The following is a 19,499-nucleotide window of genomic DNA, read 5'->3' on the forward strand; positions in this document are numbered from 1 at the left end:
ATGGATAGCCGACGGCAGGTGAAGGACTGCAATTCGGTACATTTGAATTTTTGACGTTTTGGCTTCAACCTTCCTCCAAATGAGCCGGACTATAATCTATCAGCCCTTCTTATCTCTCCCTCTCTCTCTATCAGTGCCATGGTTTGACACGTGGTGATTTAAAGAAAAGGAGGAGGGGGGGTCCAAAGAGGCGGGCTGAGCTTTCAAGAGCGAGACCCTTCCACATGCTGTCAGGAGTTGGAAATGTGGAGCACCAGAGGAGCCCAGCACGCTACGCCGAGAGCGCACGGGAACTTGTAGAGAGCAGTCCTGCTCTTATTATTGTCATCCCCTCTACTTTTTATTGCCTCGTTAAATAAGGTAATAATAATAATAAAATCACTATGGATGCTTAGTATTTCTCCGTGCAAATACCCTGGAGCATTTTTCTTTTCTCGAAGGAGCATTCCGGTTGATGTTCATATGACTGATTTCTACTCGAGGCTATAGGAGAAACTGCGAAATGGAGACGTTTACAATCCACGACATGCTGATAAACTCAACGGACCTCAACAGGATTTTGTGCAGTTTTGGGATCAAGAATATTTCCGAGTGCGAGAGCGAGCAAGACATCTTACCAGAACCCAAAGGTACAGCGACTTTATCCGCCAGCAAAATGCCGAGGGACATCTTGTGCAATTTTAGACCACTCCATTCAAAAGTCCGATGTTCCTTTTTTTTTTTTTATGTATTTATTTAGTTGCTCAAACCGCGTTTATTCTACTCGGGCTTGTACCGTAAGAGCGACTGCTTTGGGCATTTTTCGTGCGTCAGTGCGCATTACGCATATGGCTCAGGTCCTTCTCAAAGCTAATGTAGTCCGCTGTATGTGAGTAGTGACACATAATGCTGTCACTGCTCACTGAGTCCGCATATGTCAAATGAACTGAACTATCTTTGTGCACTTTGAGGACTTAAATAGAGACCAAAGACGCATCAGTGGCGACGTTGTTGAGGCTAAAACCCCCAAAATGAATACAAATCCTGAAGATATTCCAGGTCTCTCTGTGGTTACAGCCTAAATGCATATGAGTGGTTATTTTATAAACATTATGGGGGGTTTTAGCATACGGGCTGTGCATTCATTTAAATAAATATAGAAACTGGTATCTGTGTGCGTGTAAACTCGTACTGTGCCCCACTTCCACAGACATCAACCAGACAGTGCGGATCGCCCTCTACAGCCTCATCTTCCTCCTCAGCGTGCTGGGGAACAGCCTCATCATCGCCGTCCTGGTCAGGAACCGGCGCATGAGGACCGTCACCAACCTGTTCCTACTGTCTCTGGCCGTCAGCGACCTGATGGTGTCCCTAGTCTGCATCCCCTTCACCCTTATCCCCAACCTCATGAGGGACTTCATCTTCGGCAACGGCACATGCAAGCTGGTGATGTATTTCATGGGTACGTGTCCTCCACACAGCAAATTCTGGTCTTTGGAATAAACTCTCAGGGAGTTCAGATTAACTACATTTGAGTGTACATGCGTGACCATCGAATGAACTCTAGTGCAGAGTTAGAGTAACTCTTTTCCGGGAGTTGATTTTTCAACTCTTTATAGGAGTTAAAACTAAACTCTCACGGAGTGAAATTTCTACTACCATATAGAGTAAAATTTAACTCATAACTAGAGTTAAGTTTGATATTAACTCTTTTGTAGTGTTACTCATCAATTGAAAAAAGTTTTAGGTTTTTGGTGCAAATTACTACAAAAACACAATAGTGATTATTATGAATGTATGGATTTTATTTATCAAAAATAACATATTCAAATATGAATGCTGCATGGATTAACATACATTCTGTGTAACAGTACTGTAATAGCATAATATCCACCATTATTGGCAGCTAAACAGTTGAGGTCAGAAAGGCCTAACATTGGGCGAAAAGAAAAAAAAAACAGAATTAAAGGAAAAAAATGACTACAGAATAAGCACTTCTTGTAATGCAGTGTTAACGTGAGGAAGACTCTGTAAAGTCTCCATCAAGCCAACAAATTAAGTAATGCAACTCTCTCACAGAACATAAAATTGTGAATCACACCCATATGACATTTGGGCATCAAAACATTTGAAATGTCTTACTTTCTCCCTTTCTAGGACCAGTATCTTCTTAAAAATGGTTTCATTTACCTGAAAAGCAGGACACTGATCATGGAAACACGTTTCATGGTTAACATGCATAACAAAAACAGAGAGAGAGCGAGAGAGAGAGAGCAAGTCTTATTACACACTACAGTTGCAGAGCAAACTACATGAAATACTATATTAAGTTATTTTTCTCTAATCTGTTTTATCTTCGTGTTTAAGCTTTTTCAAGTAATGGCAACTAAAGAGTCAAGTATAAGTCAATTAAGTACTGTATCTACATTTCTTTCATGTATGCTGTCCAATAGAGGCTGAACCATTTGAAGTCCGGCATCACTTGTGTCACTGCTCTGACTGCTGGTGGTTGAGACAGAAATGTATCTGTTAGACTTGGAGAGGAGGGCTCTTCCACATGTTGCTTCAGGACAGTCAAATCTGAGGGTGACAAATAAAAATATTAGAATACAAGGTATATACAATCAAAAACACAACACAACAAAGATACCATTTATGCACGCAGGGCCAGTAAATTGCACGGTTTGATTAAATTATACTTTCTCCCAGGAGAACAGATGGTTATTTTGTATTTTATTATGGTAATATACAATTTACATACCACAAGGTGTGAGTGTCACATAGTGTGTTAGGTCTGAGCAGTCACGCAGCTTCTTGGATGATTGTGTTTCCAGGATGTCTGAAATGCATGTGATAAATCCAACTTACTGTTGAGCCATGAAAACAGCATTTTGTGATTGTTACCACAGGATATTAGACAAATTAAAAATGTTTATTTAAGAGTAACTGTACAAATCAAATCCTTCAAAATCTATCAGAGCATATATTTACTTACCTTCAGCTGTATAGATGACAAAACACACCTCTTTGACTGCTGCAAGTTCAGGAAAGATATCCTCATCCACCTCTATACCCTGCTCATCTGTGACTTTCAGTGCTGCATTTTCTGGTATGAGAAACTTCTGCTGCACTGAAGTAAAATCATCACTTAGTTAATAACAACATTATCATTTCTTCTTTAATGACTTAGTACAAACCATAACTTACCTGCTCTCACAAAATCTGTGAAGCTGACTTCTTCCAATTTTGCATATTTCTTTGTCTCTCTGTGTTTTACTTTTATCAACATCTTGGCCACCTACGGAAAAAAATACCTTTACTACTATGAAACACAACACAAGAAGAAGAGGTTGTTTATGGTAACTCTATGTAAACTGTGTATAACTTAATCAACGAACACTGTCTTACATTGAGTTAGCCTGTCCACACTAAATATTGCTTAAAATCTATTTAGCTAGGCTGGTTTAGCAGACAATGTGACTGCATGTTTGCTGTGTCCTTGTCTTTACAGTTCTGGAGACAGGGTTGTGTGCATGTCTCAGTGTGCAGCAGGACTAACTAACTGATGTTAATGGTACCTCAACATCTCATCAGTGCAGGCTGCACCTCTCTTTGGTTAAATACGGCCATTACCATGAGTCTAAACAGAATATTACTGTAGTTAGCTAACGTTAAATTAAACGTTGGTGTTAAAATTAAGAAATAGAAATAAACGTTTTCATTGACAACGTGAAATGTGTATCTTAAAATACAGTAAGATAAGTAAGTTAGCTAACTTTTGACTAGCATTAGCCTAGCTGCTATCTCCAAATCAGCATAACATACAGAAAACACATGTAGTGCTAGTTAGTTAACTTTATATTTTACTTGTGCATCCATGTAACTGAATATATATATATATATAAATAACATCACTACACTCACAGAAAATTCCAAAGTAAATAAAGTATTTTTACCTCCTACATGTCGGAGTCCAAGAAAGAAACACAGATAGGCGCTGTAACGGTCGACAGACAAACAACACCAGCAATGTGTTGAATTAGACTCCTTAGCACTCAGTGAATGAACACCTAAATATTACACCGCTTTAGAGTACTCCCCAACACTGACTGTAGTATAAGGTGAAAAATAAACTCCCGGAATGTAACTCTTGCGCACTTTTATGCCTAACTCCAGAATATTTAACTCCAGTGATTTGCTGTGCACGATTCTTCATATTAATCGACAGCCCAAGTTGTTTATTGTTGTGATTGTTAAAACATGACTATTTTAGTTGATTTAATCAGTTAAAATATGTCCAAATGCGTCTGAATGAACTAAATAAAGTTTCACACCAGTGCACATCTGTCCTCCAGTTCAAGGCTCCCTAACATGCCACTCAAACATGACCCAGTTCCCCAGCTCTGTGAGTTATTATCGTGTTTTGAATTGTGTTGGTAATGGAATCATACAGATGCTAATTAAAGTAATCTGAGGGCATGTCCAGAGCCCGGTTCATTTCCCTGTATTTTCAAATCCTCCCGGAGCTTTAATGAGAGTCAGCTAAAAACAGCGTGGCTCAGAGATGTTCAGACACGCTGAACACGAGAGTGGAGCTTTTTTTATGAGTTTGTCAGTATAAATATAAAAATAGATAAAATCAGGGTGTATTATAAGATGAATTCAGAAAAGGCGGAATTTGCGTTCATGCATGCACCACACCAGCAGGTTTCTGGGATATCATCGATAGTTAAAGCTGTGCAATAACGAGCAGTAATTTTGGTATCGGTCAGATATCAAGTAAATGCAATTAAATGCAAGGGCACGATACCAACACCGATACTGAAACTTTTACACTAGGAAGGCAGCTCAGATTACAAATTTTTGTAGACGTTTTAATGGCCATTAAAAAAACTTTCATTTCTACCTTCCACAATAATCAGTTAACACAACAAAACACTCATTTCAGCTTTTCATGGATTTTGAAACTGGATTTTTTTGAGACCTGAAATTGAAATCTACCCAACAGCTTCTATTGTTTAAATGTGCTATAGGCTATAAATAAAATACACATGACAGTCAACAAAAAAGGTTCAGACATTTTCCACAGTGCATGTTTGAGGTGTAATTTTATTCAACACAGCTCAGAGTAAAGATGCAAAGTATCGATCCGATAGCGGTGGTATCGATACTATCGATATTTGGATCGTTCCACACACATCTATTGCAAGTTCTTAAACCAATCATGGTGAGGTGCAAAAAATAATTGCAACTTTGCATAATCACATGGCTTCTTTTTTTTTTCAATGAGGGGGAGAAAAATAAATAAATCGTTTCTAATTAAACGCATCCAACCGGCCAACACGAGTCTGAAAGGATCAGTGACATCAAATGTAACATTCATCCAGCCCCTCTGGACTGCACAGCCTCAATTTATACCACTGAGGCTGCACAGCTGAAGACCATGATGCATCTGCTTCCAGTAATTTAGCTCATCACCATCACCAGACATCAGGTCTCTGTTATGGAGACTTGAGGTCTCTGTTATGGAGGATGGATTTCCAAACCGGAAACAAGGGTCTAAAGATAGAGAGGGCTGCGCGTTGCACAGAGTACGAAGCCCCACAGGTAGATCTGTGGTTTGTGGTGCCGAATGGCGTCAGTGAGTGTTTGGGGGTTTCCTGTTTCTTGTTTGTTTGTTTTACAGTCAAAAAGTTTTATCATTTCCATGCAGTTAGCAGCAGATGCCACAATCTATGGAAGATTTAAACATTTTTCAAAAGTCACAATCAAAATATTTTCAAGTACTTTCAACAAAAAGCAACATAAATCTTTTTTCTTTGGAGTTTTTTGCTTTTTAAGACTCGCTGCCTCAGTTTGTCCTTCTGTGTCACTTCCTTTCAGAGTTTCATTTATCTTTATTCGGGCATTTGAAAACTTCCATACTGACAGCTTCAAAGGAGATGAGTCAGTCCCATCAGACATGTGAATCACATTTTCTCGCTGCGAGCTCTGTAATAAGGTGCATTCATTACCGATGTTGTATCTACTGCTAATATTTCATTTTCATTAAATTACACGTCCGCAAGGAAATGTGAGTTTCATTTTTCATTTAGCTCATTCCTCAAAATCACAAAGCTCTCCCGGGATTGTTGCATCATCTGTCTGTTTGTGTGTCCTCTCGGATTGCACAAAGCAGCTATTTCAAGTGTGTTTGTGCATCCTGTTGTTGTTTCTGAGCGCGCCACTGCTGCCGCGCTGACAGGCAGCGCAGGATGTGCTCTGTTGCAGCTCAGCAGTTAAATTTAATGTGGTGGAGCATTAACATGTGCAGCGACATTACTGTAAAGTCAGTGACATGTTGTGAGGATGATTTGTGGGAGATGCAGCACACAGGGGGAGGAGAGAAAGATGACGATTAACACTTATTAATAGACGATTAGTGTTGCGGTGGCATCTTTCTAAAAAATGCAAAGCAGGTCTGTGGATGAAGTGAGAATTGGTAGTCAAAGGATTACAGATGCCTAAACTTCAGTTCTTACTTCACACGTATTTGTTTCATTTTGACAGAACTGGGTTCAACCAGAGGAGTCGCCCCCTGCTGGCTAAAAAGAGAGCAGGTTTAAGACCCTTGGGAGCCACACTCCTCTGCTCTCTGTTTCACTATCTGGTCTTTCTCTGCTCACCTCTGTGTGTCCTGGCAAAGCAGACACAAGGCAGAGGAGACAAGCAAAGAGAAGAGAGACGTAAACATAATAAGACCAAAGTGTAAATTATCATACGAGTCATTTTGAGGCCATTTTTTAAATATACAATTTTCTAAATTTGCAGATTTAATAAATATAGATGAGCGTGGGGTAAAGCTGTCCTTTTTTATTAAGTTTACTTTTTTTATGCTAAGCTAGGTTAATGGTCTTTTGGTTGTAATTTCGTTGTAAAGAGTGAATGCACTTGTTGTGGTTTTATATGTGGTGGTAAAGCCAAACAAGTTCCGATGACTATTCTGTAAAACACACAAACACAGAGTTGCTTTAATTCTTCACGGCACAGATTAATCAAGCTGCTGATATGACAGCGTCACGCAGCTGCTGCTGGTTTGTCTGATATTCCTTTTAAAACAAATGTAACACATTAGAAAAAAATGCAGTGTTCTACATTAGTCTGTAATGATGATGTAATGAATGAAGTTTCAGCCAATCAGAACTGTGTGGATTTTCTGACCTCTGCAGGTGTCTCTGTGAGCGTCTCCACCTTTAACCTGGTGGCCATCTCCCTGGAGCGCTACAGTGCCATTTGCAACCCCCTCACCTCCAGGGTGTGGCAGACAAAATCCCACGCTGCCAAGGTCATCACTGCCACCTGGTTGGGGTCTTTTATACTGATGCTGCCCTACCCCATTTTTAGCACCCTCAAGCCCTTCACCCGCCTCAACAACAGCACTGGGCACATGTGCCGCCTGGTGTGGCCCAACGACATCATCCAGCAGTCCTGGTGAGCTGAAACTCCCCCCCCCCAAAAAAAGTGCTAAACTGTCCTTCTGAGGCATCTTCACGCTTGGATGTACTCGGCCTGAGAGGTAGCAAAAAATATCCCTTTGCTAATTTCAGATGGGCACTTTATTGATTTTCTCAGCTTGGTGCTGCTGGCGAGAGACATCTTTTTGGGAAGATGTTTATGCGAGACACAGATTTGACTCTTCAAAGTAAAAGTTTTCATTTTTCAGTTGCTGCTAATGTTGTTAATCAGTCAAGACAAATGCTGCACGGGAAGATTTAAAATTTAAATGCTCAACAATTAAGCAATTAAATGTATAAAATAGTGTAGAAGTGACTGATGAGGGGGTTCTGGTATTCACTAAGTACAAACAGTAAGAGAAACCACACATTTGAGGTATGTGTGAAGCTCATGGATTCTCTCACCCCACCCGAAATATCTTTCTTTCCAGGTATGTGTCCCTATTGTTGCTGCTCTTCCTTATCCCTGGGATCGTAATGATGACAGCCTATGGACTCATCTCAATAGAGCTCTACCGGGGCATCAAGTTTGAGATGTCCAACAGGAAAGTTGGCAGAGGTATGGTACCTGAGCACAGAAAGTAACAAAAGTTTTTAAAATGTGGTTATTTTGAATGTTAACAGTTAAAAGCAAAGATCGATTAATATGAATTGTATCTTCTCTACTTTAACATTGGGGCACTCTAGCTAAAGTTTCTGAAAACATGGGCTATTTGGGGGGGACTGCTTCACTTGCTCACTGATGGAATTGGCGGCTTGGAACTTCTTTTTTATGCTAGCGATAAATCCGTTTATTATTATCTTCCCTTGCAGACAGACAGTCCAGCACTAGCAGCATTAAGCCAGGTGACAGCGATGGCTGTTACCTGCAGCCATCCAAAAAGAAGAGTTTGACGATGAACACCGGTAGCTCCATGATGGGCCGCGTGTGTGGCAGCGGCAGCTCCACGTCCAACCTGATGGCTAAGAAACGCGTTATCCGAATGCTGCTGGTCATTGTGTTTCTTTTCTTCCTGTGCTGGACCCCGGTCTTCGTGGTCAATGCATGGCAAGCTTTCGACCGGCGTTCGGCCTACCGTCTCACCGGCGCGCCGATCTCCTTCATCCACCTGCTCTCCTACACTTCGGCCTGCGTCAATCCCATCATTTACTGTTTCATGAACAAGCGCTTCCGCCAGGGTATGCTGGCTACCTTCTCCTGCTGCAGCTGTTTCAGGAGGGGTGGTGGAGGCAGTAGCGGCTTGACGAGGTCAGCTGGAAGCAGACTAACCCAAGGGGAAGCGGGCAGACCGCGAGAAGGGCCCAAGAGCCCTGAGCAGAATGGTCACACGTCGCCAAGTGGAAGCAGCACACGCTTCACCTACACAGGCATCCGTGCATCAGCCTGGAGTGAGCTGACTTAAGTCGGATTGATCCGTCTGTGCACCAAGTGTACTGGCCCAAGTGCAAGCATAAGATGGAGAGCTGTGGTTTGTTGTTTTTGCGAAAAGCTGTCACAGTGCTTTCGAGACTAAGCAAACATGTTGCTTTAGCGCCACTATTTTAATGTGACAAGTAGGCAGAGACTGTGGAGCAGATGTGGTGTGCCGTCCGTAAAGTCACAGCTGTGACTTTATCATAAATGTTTCCATAAAGCTTGCAGAGTGGCCAAGTGATGCCTGTTCATACTTGCTTTTAGAGCCCACAAGCTTGTCGGAAAAGTGCAAAGTTCTGATGAAGCAGAGAATCAGTTTTCATTTTACTTGCTTTTGTTTTATACACACTAGAAACTGCTTCTGAACTGTACAGTAACCAAACAGTATTTACACATGCTTCATTTGATCCACGTGCATTACGTGGGCAGCTTTTCACATAACACGCAGTGCCAAAGAGAGGTCAATTTTTATCATTTTAAATGGGTTAATTGATGCACTGAAAGTTCAATAAAGTTTTACTTTTATTTTTTTAATAGCTGATCTAAAGATTTGATGACGTTAATCCCAATAAATTACAATGGTGAAAAATGACCTTTTAAGCCAACATGACCTTTAAGCATAAATAAATAAATAAAAACCCAACTATCTTTTATAAAATGACAAATGAGAAACTAAACAAATGCGCTTTAGCTTTCATTTATAAATGACAACCACTGATTTCCAGTTATTTTGTAATGTATCCAAATGTGCTTTCTAAAGCTTTTAATATGTGTTATTCTTTGTATTATTAGAATCATTAAAGTTGTTGCGTAACAGCAAGTTTTTAAACATAAGTAAAAGCCGACTTAAAGAAAACATTTAACCTGGATATCAAGTGGCTAGCTTAGCAATTAGCAATGTTATTAATGGAAAGAAAAGTAAAGTAAAGCTATTAATGGCGGGAAACCTAGAAAACACTATTGGTGGGAAATGTAAAACAGAGCTATTAATGGCAAGAAAAACTGAAATAAAGCTCTTAATGGTGGGAAGAGCATTAAAAAGGCTATTTAGGGCGGGAAAGTGGAATAAAGCTTTGAAGGAAAAGGCGGGAAAATGCTTTTAATGGCAGATAAAAGATACTCTATAAATACTCGTGAAGAATCCTACTATTACTGGCTCTAAAGGTCACTAATATTTTGCTGCTTTTATATGTAATTCACATGTACAAATACAAATGCAATATTTGTTTTGCAATTATGCTATTTGTGTTAAGCTATTTCAATGCAAACTAGTGCGATGATTTCTGCATAGCTAGCCTGTTACGGGAAATGACATAACAATTTAACATGCAATTCCAGATTTTATGTATACATAAAAAAAAGTTCAAGCTACAAGTATAGTTTGAAGATTAGAGGGTTGTATAACGAGTTAGCAAGATGCTTTTTGTTTTTTTGTTTAGTCTGACTATATTTCCATGACAACTTATAACCTTGTCTGGGACAGGTTATGTTCAGAGCTTTAATTTAAAACTGGCTGGGAGCGTCATGTTTTTTTTTTTTTTACAGTCCATTAGTGTGACAGATTCTCTGCTGAAGGAATGTATTTTATTTATGTAACCTTTAAAGCTTATTGTCACTAAAGTCCAACTGTACTGTTACAGCTGCACAAATTGTACCTTCCCACTGGAATTTACAAGTATTCATATTCAAATGATGTGAAAAATGTATAATTTTTTACTTGTTCCTAATTTGCTACCAAAATTCCCTCTATTAGTGAGACTTTAGCAATTACACCACAGATTGAAATTCAAACTTATCTAATCAGTTTTACAAAGCCAAGAATACCTAATCAATCAATAAAATTAAATTTACTTTGAGCTGGTGATTACCATGTCGGCTTTATTAGGCAGAATCTGAGCCAAAGACACTGAGTAACCTTTAATGTTTAAGTGTTGCCAGTTTAAAATTTCTGAGCGCTAAATGAGCTAACGCAAAGATGCTTAGCTCATTTAGCTTGATGTTTAGCTCGATGCTTGTGACAAGCACCTCTAGAAGACATTGAGAAAAAACAAACCCCTTATTTGCATTTGGTTATAAGATGCATTTCAATGAATCAAACAAGTGGATAGCGGAGACACGTTGCTGTTAACACCTATTATGCATCTTCGAGGTGTTCAGCTAACCACTTCAGTTCATTTTCTTACTAGCTCCACAAGTCCCACTAGAGCAGGGGTGGACAATTCATTTTCCCAAGGGGCCACATAACAAACTGGGCCCTCCACAACAGTCCCAGTTTGTTATGTAGCCCCTTGGGAAAATGAATTGCCCATCCTTGCTCAAGAAGGTCAAAGCACTAGACAAGCGCCAGTCTGGATGAAATTGAAATGTTTTTCAATGAACAATATGCTTGTATGGGGTTTTCCGGCAATTGATATCAGCCAGGACAAGGTCAGTTGCTACCACCACATCCTGCATCAATGACGTCCTCGCTGGGCACAGACCAGGAAACATTAACTATTACACCACAAAAAGCACGTTGCCTAATGTGTCCCGGACCACCAAGGCAATGGGTCTGAGTGATCACATCTCTGTGGTTGTTTACGCGTGTATATAACGCTGTCCGCTTGTGACCCGATTGCCCAAGATGCATTTCAAACCAAGTGTAAACAGGCTCGAAATGAGCTATAATATCGATATTTAGGAATTTTAAGCACCTAGCTGTGTAAACTTGTGCTTGAAAACAACATTTTATGTGTCGTCTGATCCCCACGCTGCAGATCAGCCATAACTCAATCGCTCGCTGCACAAACTGCTCTGCTGCTGTCCTTGACCCACCTCGTGGGCACGCAGGGGCCTTATCTTTTTCTGGGACTCAAAACACCTGCAACTCCTCTTCAAAGGGCCAATTCCTGGTATTATCCATCCAATTTCCAGTTAAATGTTAAATATAGCAGCACTGCTGTAGCAACTTTTTCACTGTAAATATAGCCCTAATGTTCCACTGTAAATTATTACTTTAAAGTGCAATGGCTGCGTGTTTCGTTCAATATCGAGGTAATGGGTTCAGACCTGAATGTACAAAAGTGAGTCAAGTGATTTTTATTGCTTTGTAATATACACCTGAGTTTGGCTTTGGTGGAAGATGTTGTGATCTCCTGCAAATCTGCGATCCATCGACCATATAAAGTCAGTGCGTGCGCACACTTCAGCAGAGCGATTCAGAGCTTTTAACAGCTTTAAAGACAGAGGACTTAAAGGAAAGACGATCCACTGGGAGTTCATCAGATAAGAGCTCCATTTGGGCTTGGTAAATGCCCAAACCTCCCCACCTGCAGTCACCTTGCAGCCACCAGATGTTGAAGCGTCATTGGACGCTGTTGTTTACACACCAAATAAATAAATAAATGTCAATAATGGGTTATTTCTTCTCTTCAGCTACAATCATGATTCAAGCTAAAAATAATCAAAGAATCATCATAAAAACACACAAAGTGAGATTTTACATCACTTTTTTTTTATTTCTCATTTTTATGCCAATATTGCAAGTTTTTTTCTCATTTTTTTTCTTCTTTTAATGACATACAGATTTGAGCAATGATCTGGAGCTGCAATATGTACAAAAAACAAACTAACGTTATGTTATAAAAAACAAAAAAAAAGAACCGTCCCCTTTGTTTTTGACGTTATTGCTAAATGTTACAAACGGCACAGGTTTCTACCATCAGCAACCCTTTGAGCACTGAGTATACTACCACAATGACACCTCTGCTTACCATTTTTACTAGAATAATACACAGATACAGTGAGAGAAGTGGAAGATAGTGGAGGGGTGTGAGGAAGAAGAGGAGGAGGAAATGATAAATAAAAGGTGATCTGCAAGCTAAGCGCAACAGGCTGCGTGTTAAAAAGGTGGGAAAAGAAGAAAATAAAGGCGAGGAAAATGTGAGTGAGGATGAAACGTGTGAGAGAAATAGAAAAGTTAGCGCTCTGTAGTGCAAACAGCCGAATAAGTCTTGAGGAGAAGTAAGGCTGAGTGCGACAGAGAAAGGGCTCCACACTCCTTTTTTTTTTTTTAAACTTTTTTTTTTTTAAACACACAAACAAAAGTCTGTTTAAAGCTGCCTCTCACTCTGCCCTGTTTTTGTTTAGCAGTGCATGAAAACTACATTATAAAAGACATTTGGCATATTAGAGGATACATACATTGTTCAGAGCTCATTATTTAAAAAAAACAAAAAAACAAAAAACAGCTGCTTTTGGAGGTGTTAAAAAAAAAAAAAAAAAAAAAAAAAAAAAAAAAAAGACCAGACACATGCACACAATGTGAAAAAGATCTGCAAAACAGACAATGAGATGGTGGTTTGTTGCTTTTTTTCCTCGTGAAAAAGCTTTATCGAAAGTTTTTTTTCTTTAAAGAAGGCATGTAACATTTTTCTTTTTTTAAAAATCACCCCTCTAATCTGGTTACGCGTATCCTCCCTTTGTCCCTTAAAACTCCAGATGTTTTAAGAGAGAGAAAAAAAAAAACAAAACAAAACTGTAAACCAGCTCGGATTGTCAAGGCGACACATTTTCAGAGAAAAGCGTGCATCACCCCCTTATTTGTGTGTGTTAGTTTACAACAAAAGTGGCGAAGCTGCTCTGTAGCCAAAGGGGAGGAAGGAGGAGGATGGGTGGTCAGCCTAAAGCGGCGGAGGCGATGCAGACGCTGAATTTAGAACTCGAAGACAAAGAAGTTAAAAATCTACAGTTCAGATTTCGTGACCTCCATCCTGCAGAATAAAGGGCTTTGGGGCGGGGAGGGCTGGACCTGCAGCTCGACACGCTGCAGAAGAAGAAGCGCCAAATGTTGGGTTTTTGATGCTACGCGGCGGCAGCTGCAGCACCTTCTACGACTTCCTCCACGTTTCCAGGACAAACAGGAAGCGGCCAGACTCAGGCAGCACGGCCAATAATGCACTTTTCTAGGTTTTTTTTCCGTTTTTAATTCTTTTTTTGTGTGTGGACATAAGACAAGGGGAAACTTTGTACCAATAATTTAAAAAATATCAATATTACAATATAAAACATTTAACATTAACGACACAGGTGGGCAAGAACGGCAAAATGGGGGAAGAAGGGGGAGGGGCATAATTTAAACTTTTCTCTTATTAATATTTTTATTTTTTTATTTTATTTTATTTTTTACATGGAAGCGTGTGTGTGTGGGGGGGGGGGGGGAATGAGTCTGTGTGTTCCTGTTTCGAGGGCGCGAATAAGAAAAACTGAAATACTTCATTAAGCACACATTCAAGTCACAGTATTGTTCTTTGTATACAGTTGTACTGTAATACTGCGATCACAAGTATTGCCTTTGAATGTTTTATCCACATTTATCAGACGTTTAGATCCCGGTGGAAGACATTTAAAAAAAAAAAAAAAAAAAACACCAATAAAAGTTGTTTTTTCCTTTTTCTCGGAGAGGAAGCGGAGCGAGTCTGACTCAATACACCGATTACAGCGACTGTATATGAAACACGCACGCACACATACACATATATATTTGCTGGCTGGTGAACTAGTGCTCAGGCGGACAAAACCCGAAACGAAAACAAAAACTGATGAGATGACCTGTACAATATTGCTGTTATGTTTTGGAAATGCACATTTTCAGTAATACACTTTTAGAAGGCCTTTATAACTCCTACAGGTCTCGCCATCGAACATGAATGAGTGCAACTACTCGGACAGTGAGTTCACAATGTACACACGCTTGCTCGGCCAACATATTAAACCACAGGACTTTTTTTCTTTAAAGAAAAATAACATTGAGAAAAACCAAAGAAGAAGAAGGCTGAAAAAGAGCTTACAGTGCTCGTGAGACGTTGTACCAAAAAGTGAGAAGGTGCCGGGCACCAGTGTGAGAGTTTAAAAAAAAAAAAAAAGTGGGTTATTGTACTTGTACACTGGGAATGAAGGCTCCCTTCAGAAGGCTGCTCTGCACGGGGAAGGTGGTTGGAGAGCCGCGGCGATGAGCTCCAAACAGCAGAGAAGCGAGGCGTCGGCTTGCTTTTGTGCTATGCACAGGTTCTCCCAAGGTGAGTAAACAGCATATAAGAAAACTGAAGTGTTTTTCCTTCTTCTATTTGAAGTTTTCAGTAAGGCCACATCAAATTGAAAGTGTCTTCCCCCCCCCCCTCTGTTGTTTTTTGTGTTTTTGGAGATAAATGCCACCAGAACTACAGCACGGACTGGAAGACACCTTTGCTAGGTGCAAGTTTCGAGACACTACATTATTGGATACGTTAGCAGTGACAGATAAAGGATATCATCAGATATGTGACTGGCTTACCTGTATACACAGTAAGAATATACAGTACTAAGGCTATCCTTTGAAGTCGAAGACTACGCTCGGTACATTAGTTTGAAAGCGGCAGACGGATTTGCTCTCGCAGAAGACCGCTTTCGTGTTCTGCAGATGTTGCTATGGCTCCGTGTGACATGTACTGATGTGTATACTTTCCAGGAGACACAGCGCACACAGAGTATTGCAGGCAAGGCAGAGGCGTTGCTTAAAGCTTTTCTTTTTTTTTTTTTTTTTTCTTAAAGACTTCATTAAAAACCAATGATAAAAATAGGCCCTCTGAGGTTTGTCCCCTTTCAAAAGCAAAAAAACAGAACAAAACAAACAAAAAGATCTTTGCTTATGTAAAATCTTAAAAAAAAAATTAAAAAAATAAAAACCCAACCCAAGACTTCAGACTTTTCCCCAAAAAGAAGACGCAAGTATATCAAAATGAAACCCAAAAAAAGGCGTTTGAAGTAAGGTCACAATAACATACAGGTTGGGATTTTGGACCTCGAAGGGGAGAAAAAATAAAAATAAAAACAAAGCCCAAGCTCAGAGGAAGAATAGAAACTATTTGGTAACAAAAGTGTACTATATGTTTAATACAAAAAAAGGTATGGAGAAAAATGTACCTTTACTAAAGCTTATACAAGATCCTTGGTCCATAAAAACTATGTTATCGTCACGTTTTATGTGTGTCCCTCTGCATCCTTGCACTCCCTCCAACAACAACACATCCAAACCACCCCCGCCCCCACCCCTGGTAAGGGTTTCAGACGTGAATGTGAGAAACAAAAAGGAATAATTACAAAAAAATTAAAACGGAGCGGGGAGGATAAAGGGGAGGTGGGATGCACACGGTGGATGTACTGTTGTTGTGGTTTCCGTCCTCACAGCTGTAGAAAGGTGCTGGTGCTCTGAGCCTGCAGGAATTCACTCATTCCCAACACCAGAACTGGACAGGCAGGTCCCTAAAGTAACCACAGGAGAAGAGAGTGGGGGGGCTGGGGTGGGGAGGCGTGTCAAGGAGCACTTTATATACGTTTATTCCCATCAGCTGACAACGTTGTGATGTCACTCCTTCAGATTTCCCTCTGCGTAGGGCTCCTCTGTCCCACCGATTCTTTTGTTTTGTTTTCCTTTGCAGCTTCTTTGTATCCAAAATGAACGCAGCACTTTTAGAGTCAGTTTTGTTTATTTCCTATAGTCTTCATATACCTCAGGGTATATTTGCTCTCAAGGCATGTATGAGTGCCCCCCCCATGTGTGCGTTAGGAGACCACGGCTGCGGCGGTGGAGGAAGAAGACGTGACTCCTGCGTTGGAAGTGCTGTTGGAGCCGTAGACGCTGGAGCCGGCCTCCTGGCTGCTGTTGCTGAGCAGGCCCGAGTTGCTGGCCCGCAGGATGGCGCCGGCGGCGCTGCAGTGTGGCCTCGGTCCCGGCTCTGGCGTGTAGGTGAAGGTCAGTGTGGTGGAGTAGATGATGCCGTCGTTCCTCACCAAAGTGACGGGCACCTGGACGGGCTGCCGCACCCAGCGCCAGCCCTCGCGGAAGGCGGAGATGTCGGGCACCACGCACAGCATGCTCTCGGCACACCTGCAGGGAGACACGATGATGGAGTCACACTGCAGGAAAGACTCCGTCTGGAGTTAGGGTGGAGCTTCTATTCGTTTTTACTTTGACTTTATAAGGATTAGACCAAATCAGTGAGTCACAAGGAGCTCACGCTTCAGTAAATCAGCTCTCTGTGGATTTTGGAAAATTGGGTTTTTACATATAAGAAACATAACACTGAAAATCAACTCGTAAAACCATTTTGGGATTCCTGGTTAATTCAGCAAACATGACCGAACCATAACAAACCCATTACTGCCATAAAGCAGTGCTGTTTACAGATTCTCCAGCTCACACATGGCATAATGTACAGTGAGTAATATATCAGCTGACAAATTCCCTGCTGCCCAACGTTATCGCCTATAAGTCTAAATATATACCCAAGCAGTGCGGGGACCTCGGTATATGTTTAGACCCATCCACAGAGTGCATGCGTTGGAGGCTCGGTAGACCTGCACTGACTTAGGTAGGTGGTCACTTTGATGTTCCTGTACTGCGTGTGTGGCAACGATAAACACATGTAGATTAGTCGCTCGGAGAAACTCAACATGACAGGATAAGTTAAGAAAGGGGGATTTTACAAGGTATGTGTGGTATATTGTCTAATAAATACATACAGCTAACACAAAATGGGCAAATTATATTAACTAATCTGAAGTTGCCACTAATAAGTATTAAGAGCAAGAGAGTAAACACTTTGTTCTTTAACTGAATACGTCATTTATGCTCATATTAAACATTGGTCATGTTTAATATGAGCCTTACTCTCAAAACATGAAGACAGTGTATTTACAAGAAATTCCTTGTTCCCACAGCTCTGAGTTAAATAAGCAGAGGAAAAGAGATGGATGGCTCTTTCTCTCTGATGATCAGACTGCTCTAAAACCTCAGCTGTTTTTTTCCTACTATAGGGGCTTTGTATGACATCAGTGAAATGGGATACTCCTAATGTGTCCATCTCAGGTACACAGCTAAAAGGTAAATGGTAAAAGGATTGGTTCATTTCTACTCCGAGCACTCAAATGGCTTTACACTTGCCTCATTCACCCTCACACACTTTCTATGTAAGTGCTTTCTTCTGAGAAGAACTTGGAGATAGTATCTCGCGGAAGGCTCCTTGAAGCATAGAGGAGCAGACGGGGATTGAACCACCAATGATTAGTACGCGACCTGCTCCACCACCTGAGCCACAACTCTGTCTATGAGCACAAAAGTCCCGCCCACCTGCTGTGGTTTACAGGGGGCAGCCAATCAAAAGACAACTGGCTTAAAGGGAAGGACAGTGGCTTGTTTTACAATGAGCGGCTGCACCAAGGTCAGGAAAAGAACAGGTGAGGATTATTTCAAACTTTGAATCATGCAAAGCAACTCTAGTGAAGTCCATAAATAAAGGTGGAAATTAGCAAACCAAAACTATCAGTAACTACAGTGCATATTACCTCTTCAGATTACTCATAATGGACAACAATCTTGGGATAAAAAAGAAAAAAGCTAGCCACGGTGGTTTCTTTTCCCCCCTTCACTTAACCTGGTAACCTAGAACATGTTCAAAAAGCAGCAGAAAGCTGAGACACAAAGCACATCCCAGTGAATCCCAACAAAGCCCCACCTGTACATGGTCTCAGCCTCAACGTCTCCGAACCAGACCCGCAGATTTGGAGTGAAGTTCTGTCCCGTGAGCTCCAGCATGGCGACATCCCCGCCGCCGTTTAGCTGCAGACAAACAAGATAAACAAACCTGGGATGTAGTGCAGGTGAAATGTCCTGTTAAAGGGGGGAATTTAAAAAAATCTAAACTGTCTCTTTTGTATACCTGTAAGCTCTCCACCACAGGCACCGGGGTGACAGGCGAGTGGACGGGGCCCATGCCCTCGTAGAAGGTGTATTCGGCCTTGTCTGTGCTGATGATTGTCCAGGAGGCGCCGTCGTTGATCATCTCCTTGTTTGGTTCCTTTGGGCATGGAGTGGCCTGGGGGGGGGGAGACCCAAGACAACTTGACCAAAACATCTACCCACAGGAAAATAAGCCAGGCACAGAAGAAGAAATGAACTCAAATTCAATGTCAAGTCAGGCTGCCTGGAGCCTTTTTCAGAACGCTACAGCAATCATCCTCAGTCATCGGTGAATAGTATGATTGACTTAATCTGAGGGTGACACGACCGCGACCCTGAAATGATGCGTAGAGATATAAGAGTGACACTGACTTGAAACTGGATGATCCTTTCTTGGGAAAGGCACAGGTACATGCGCTCTGTGTCCTTCAGGTAGAAGGCACACTTGTGGAGCTGGGAGACGGGGTCATCGGCGTCCAGCAGCGCCGTCTGCTTGTCCACCTTCCGGATGATCTGAAAGGACATGAGAGGGGAACAGATTAGCCGACTGCACGATGGGAAAAAGGAATCGGGCAGGGTGAGCGTTGGAGAAAATTAAGTGCAAAAAACCAGAAAGAAACTGAATTAAGGAAAAAATGACAGTGATCTGGAAGCAAGGGGGAAAGAAATGCAGGACTGCACGAGCAGGGAGATTAAGGAGGAGGGGGACAGGACACACAAGCAGAAAAGACAGAAGAAAAGAAAACAATGTCACGAGAAGTTCAGTCAAAACATGAGTAATACGGTACAAACATCAGGCTGCTGCTTTCAGAAAAACTCAGTATTAAAAAGGCTTTCTGCTATTTCACGGTCAGCATTT

The 19,499-nt window shown here is 41.2% G+C and overlaps 3 protein-coding genes across 8 annotated transcripts in view; 1 reads left to right on the forward strand and 2 right to left on the reverse strand.

Moving 5' to 3' along the window:
• Window positions 1-68: 68 nt before the first annotated feature.
• cckar (cholecystokinin A receptor) lies at window positions 69-15,733 on the forward strand. 2 transcript variants are annotated; one of them, XM_080880992.1, is made up of 6 exons: window positions 69-360; window positions 441-629; window positions 1,190-1,441; window positions 7,188-7,449; window positions 7,904-8,031; window positions 8,286-15,733. In XM_080880992.1, exons 2-6 carry the CDS (start codon window positions 503-505, stop codon window positions 8,873-8,875), a joined length of 1,359 nt encoding a protein of 452 aa, XP_080737118.1. In that variant the 5' UTR covers window positions 69-360; window positions 441-502; the 3' UTR covers window positions 8,876-15,733. The 2 variants fall into 2 exon arrangements, with proteins under 2 accessions (XP_080737118.1, XP_080737119.1); XM_080880993.1 differs by having other exon boundaries at window positions 483-629.
• On the reverse strand, window positions 1,764-4,632 carry LOC308396094 (uncharacterized protein). Of its 5 annotated transcripts, XM_080881167.1 has the most exons (6): window positions 3,936-4,632; window positions 3,558-3,619; window positions 3,187-3,277; window positions 2,975-3,109; window positions 2,741-2,818; window positions 1,764-2,559 (listed from the first exon to the last, which is right to left on the reverse strand). In XM_080881167.1, the coding sequence occupies exons 3-6, from the start codon at window positions 3,266-3,268 to the stop codon at window positions 2,402-2,404; spliced, it is 453 nt and encodes a 150-aa protein (XP_080737293.1). In that variant the 5' UTR covers window positions 3,269-3,277; window positions 3,558-3,619; window positions 3,936-4,632; the 3' UTR covers window positions 1,764-2,401. The 5 variants fall into 5 exon arrangements, with proteins under 5 accessions (XP_080737293.1, XP_080737295.1, XP_080737291.1 ...); XM_080881169.1 differs by lacking the exon at window positions 3,558-3,619 and having other exon boundaries at window positions 3,943-4,632; XM_080881165.1 differs by lacking the exon at window positions 3,558-3,619 and having other exon boundaries at window positions 3,936-4,627.
• Window positions 13,145-19,499, reverse strand: part of rbpjb (recombination signal binding protein for immunoglobulin kappa J region b) — a 52,289-nt gene continuing 45,934 nt past the window's right edge. The window contains exons 8-11 of the mRNA XM_080880877.1: window positions 19,013-19,153; window positions 18,621-18,776; window positions 18,417-18,520; window positions 13,145-16,789 (exon numbers count right to left, since the gene is read on the reverse strand). Coding sequence (XP_080737003.1) covers window positions 16,465-16,789; window positions 18,417-18,520; window positions 18,621-18,776; window positions 19,013-19,153 — 726 coding nt within the window. The 3' untranslated portion in view covers window positions 13,145-16,464. The remainder of the gene's footprint in view (window positions 16,790-18,416; window positions 18,521-18,620; window positions 18,777-19,012; window positions 19,154-19,499) is intronic.

This window comes from Rhamphochromis sp. 'chilingali' (genome assembly GCF_963969265.1).
Source record: "Rhamphochromis sp. 'chilingali' genome assembly, chromosome: 1".
Classification (NCBI taxonomy): Eukaryota; Metazoa; Chordata; class Actinopteri; order Cichliformes; family Cichlidae; genus Rhamphochromis; species Rhamphochromis sp. 'chilingali'.

Excerpts from the sequence above, each read along its gene's own strand:
- LOC308396094 (XM_080881169.1), bottom strand. The coding sequence starts at position 3,268 with ATGTTGATAAAAGTAAAACACAGAGAGACAAAGAAATATGCAAAATTG. Across the intron at positions 3,110-3,186 it reads CACAGATTTTGTGAGAGCAG|TGCAGCAGAAGTTTCTCATA; the intron begins GTAAGTTATGGT and ends ATTTTACTTCAG. Across the intron at positions 2,819-2,974 it reads TGTCATCTATACAGCTGAAG|ACATCCTGGAAACACAATCA; the intron begins GTAAGTAAATAT and ends CATGCATTTCAG.
- cckar (XM_080880992.1), top strand. The coding sequence starts at position 503 with ATGGAGACGTTTACAATCCACGACATGCTGATAAACTCAACGGACCTC. Across the intron at positions 7,450-7,903 it reads GACATCATCCAGCAGTCCTG|GTATGTGTCCCTATTGTTGC; the intron begins GTGAGCTGAAAC and ends CTTTCTTTCCAG. Across the intron at positions 8,032-8,285 it reads CAACAGGAAAGTTGGCAGAG|ACAGACAGTCCAGCACTAGC; the intron begins GTATGGTACCTG and ends CTTCCCTTGCAG.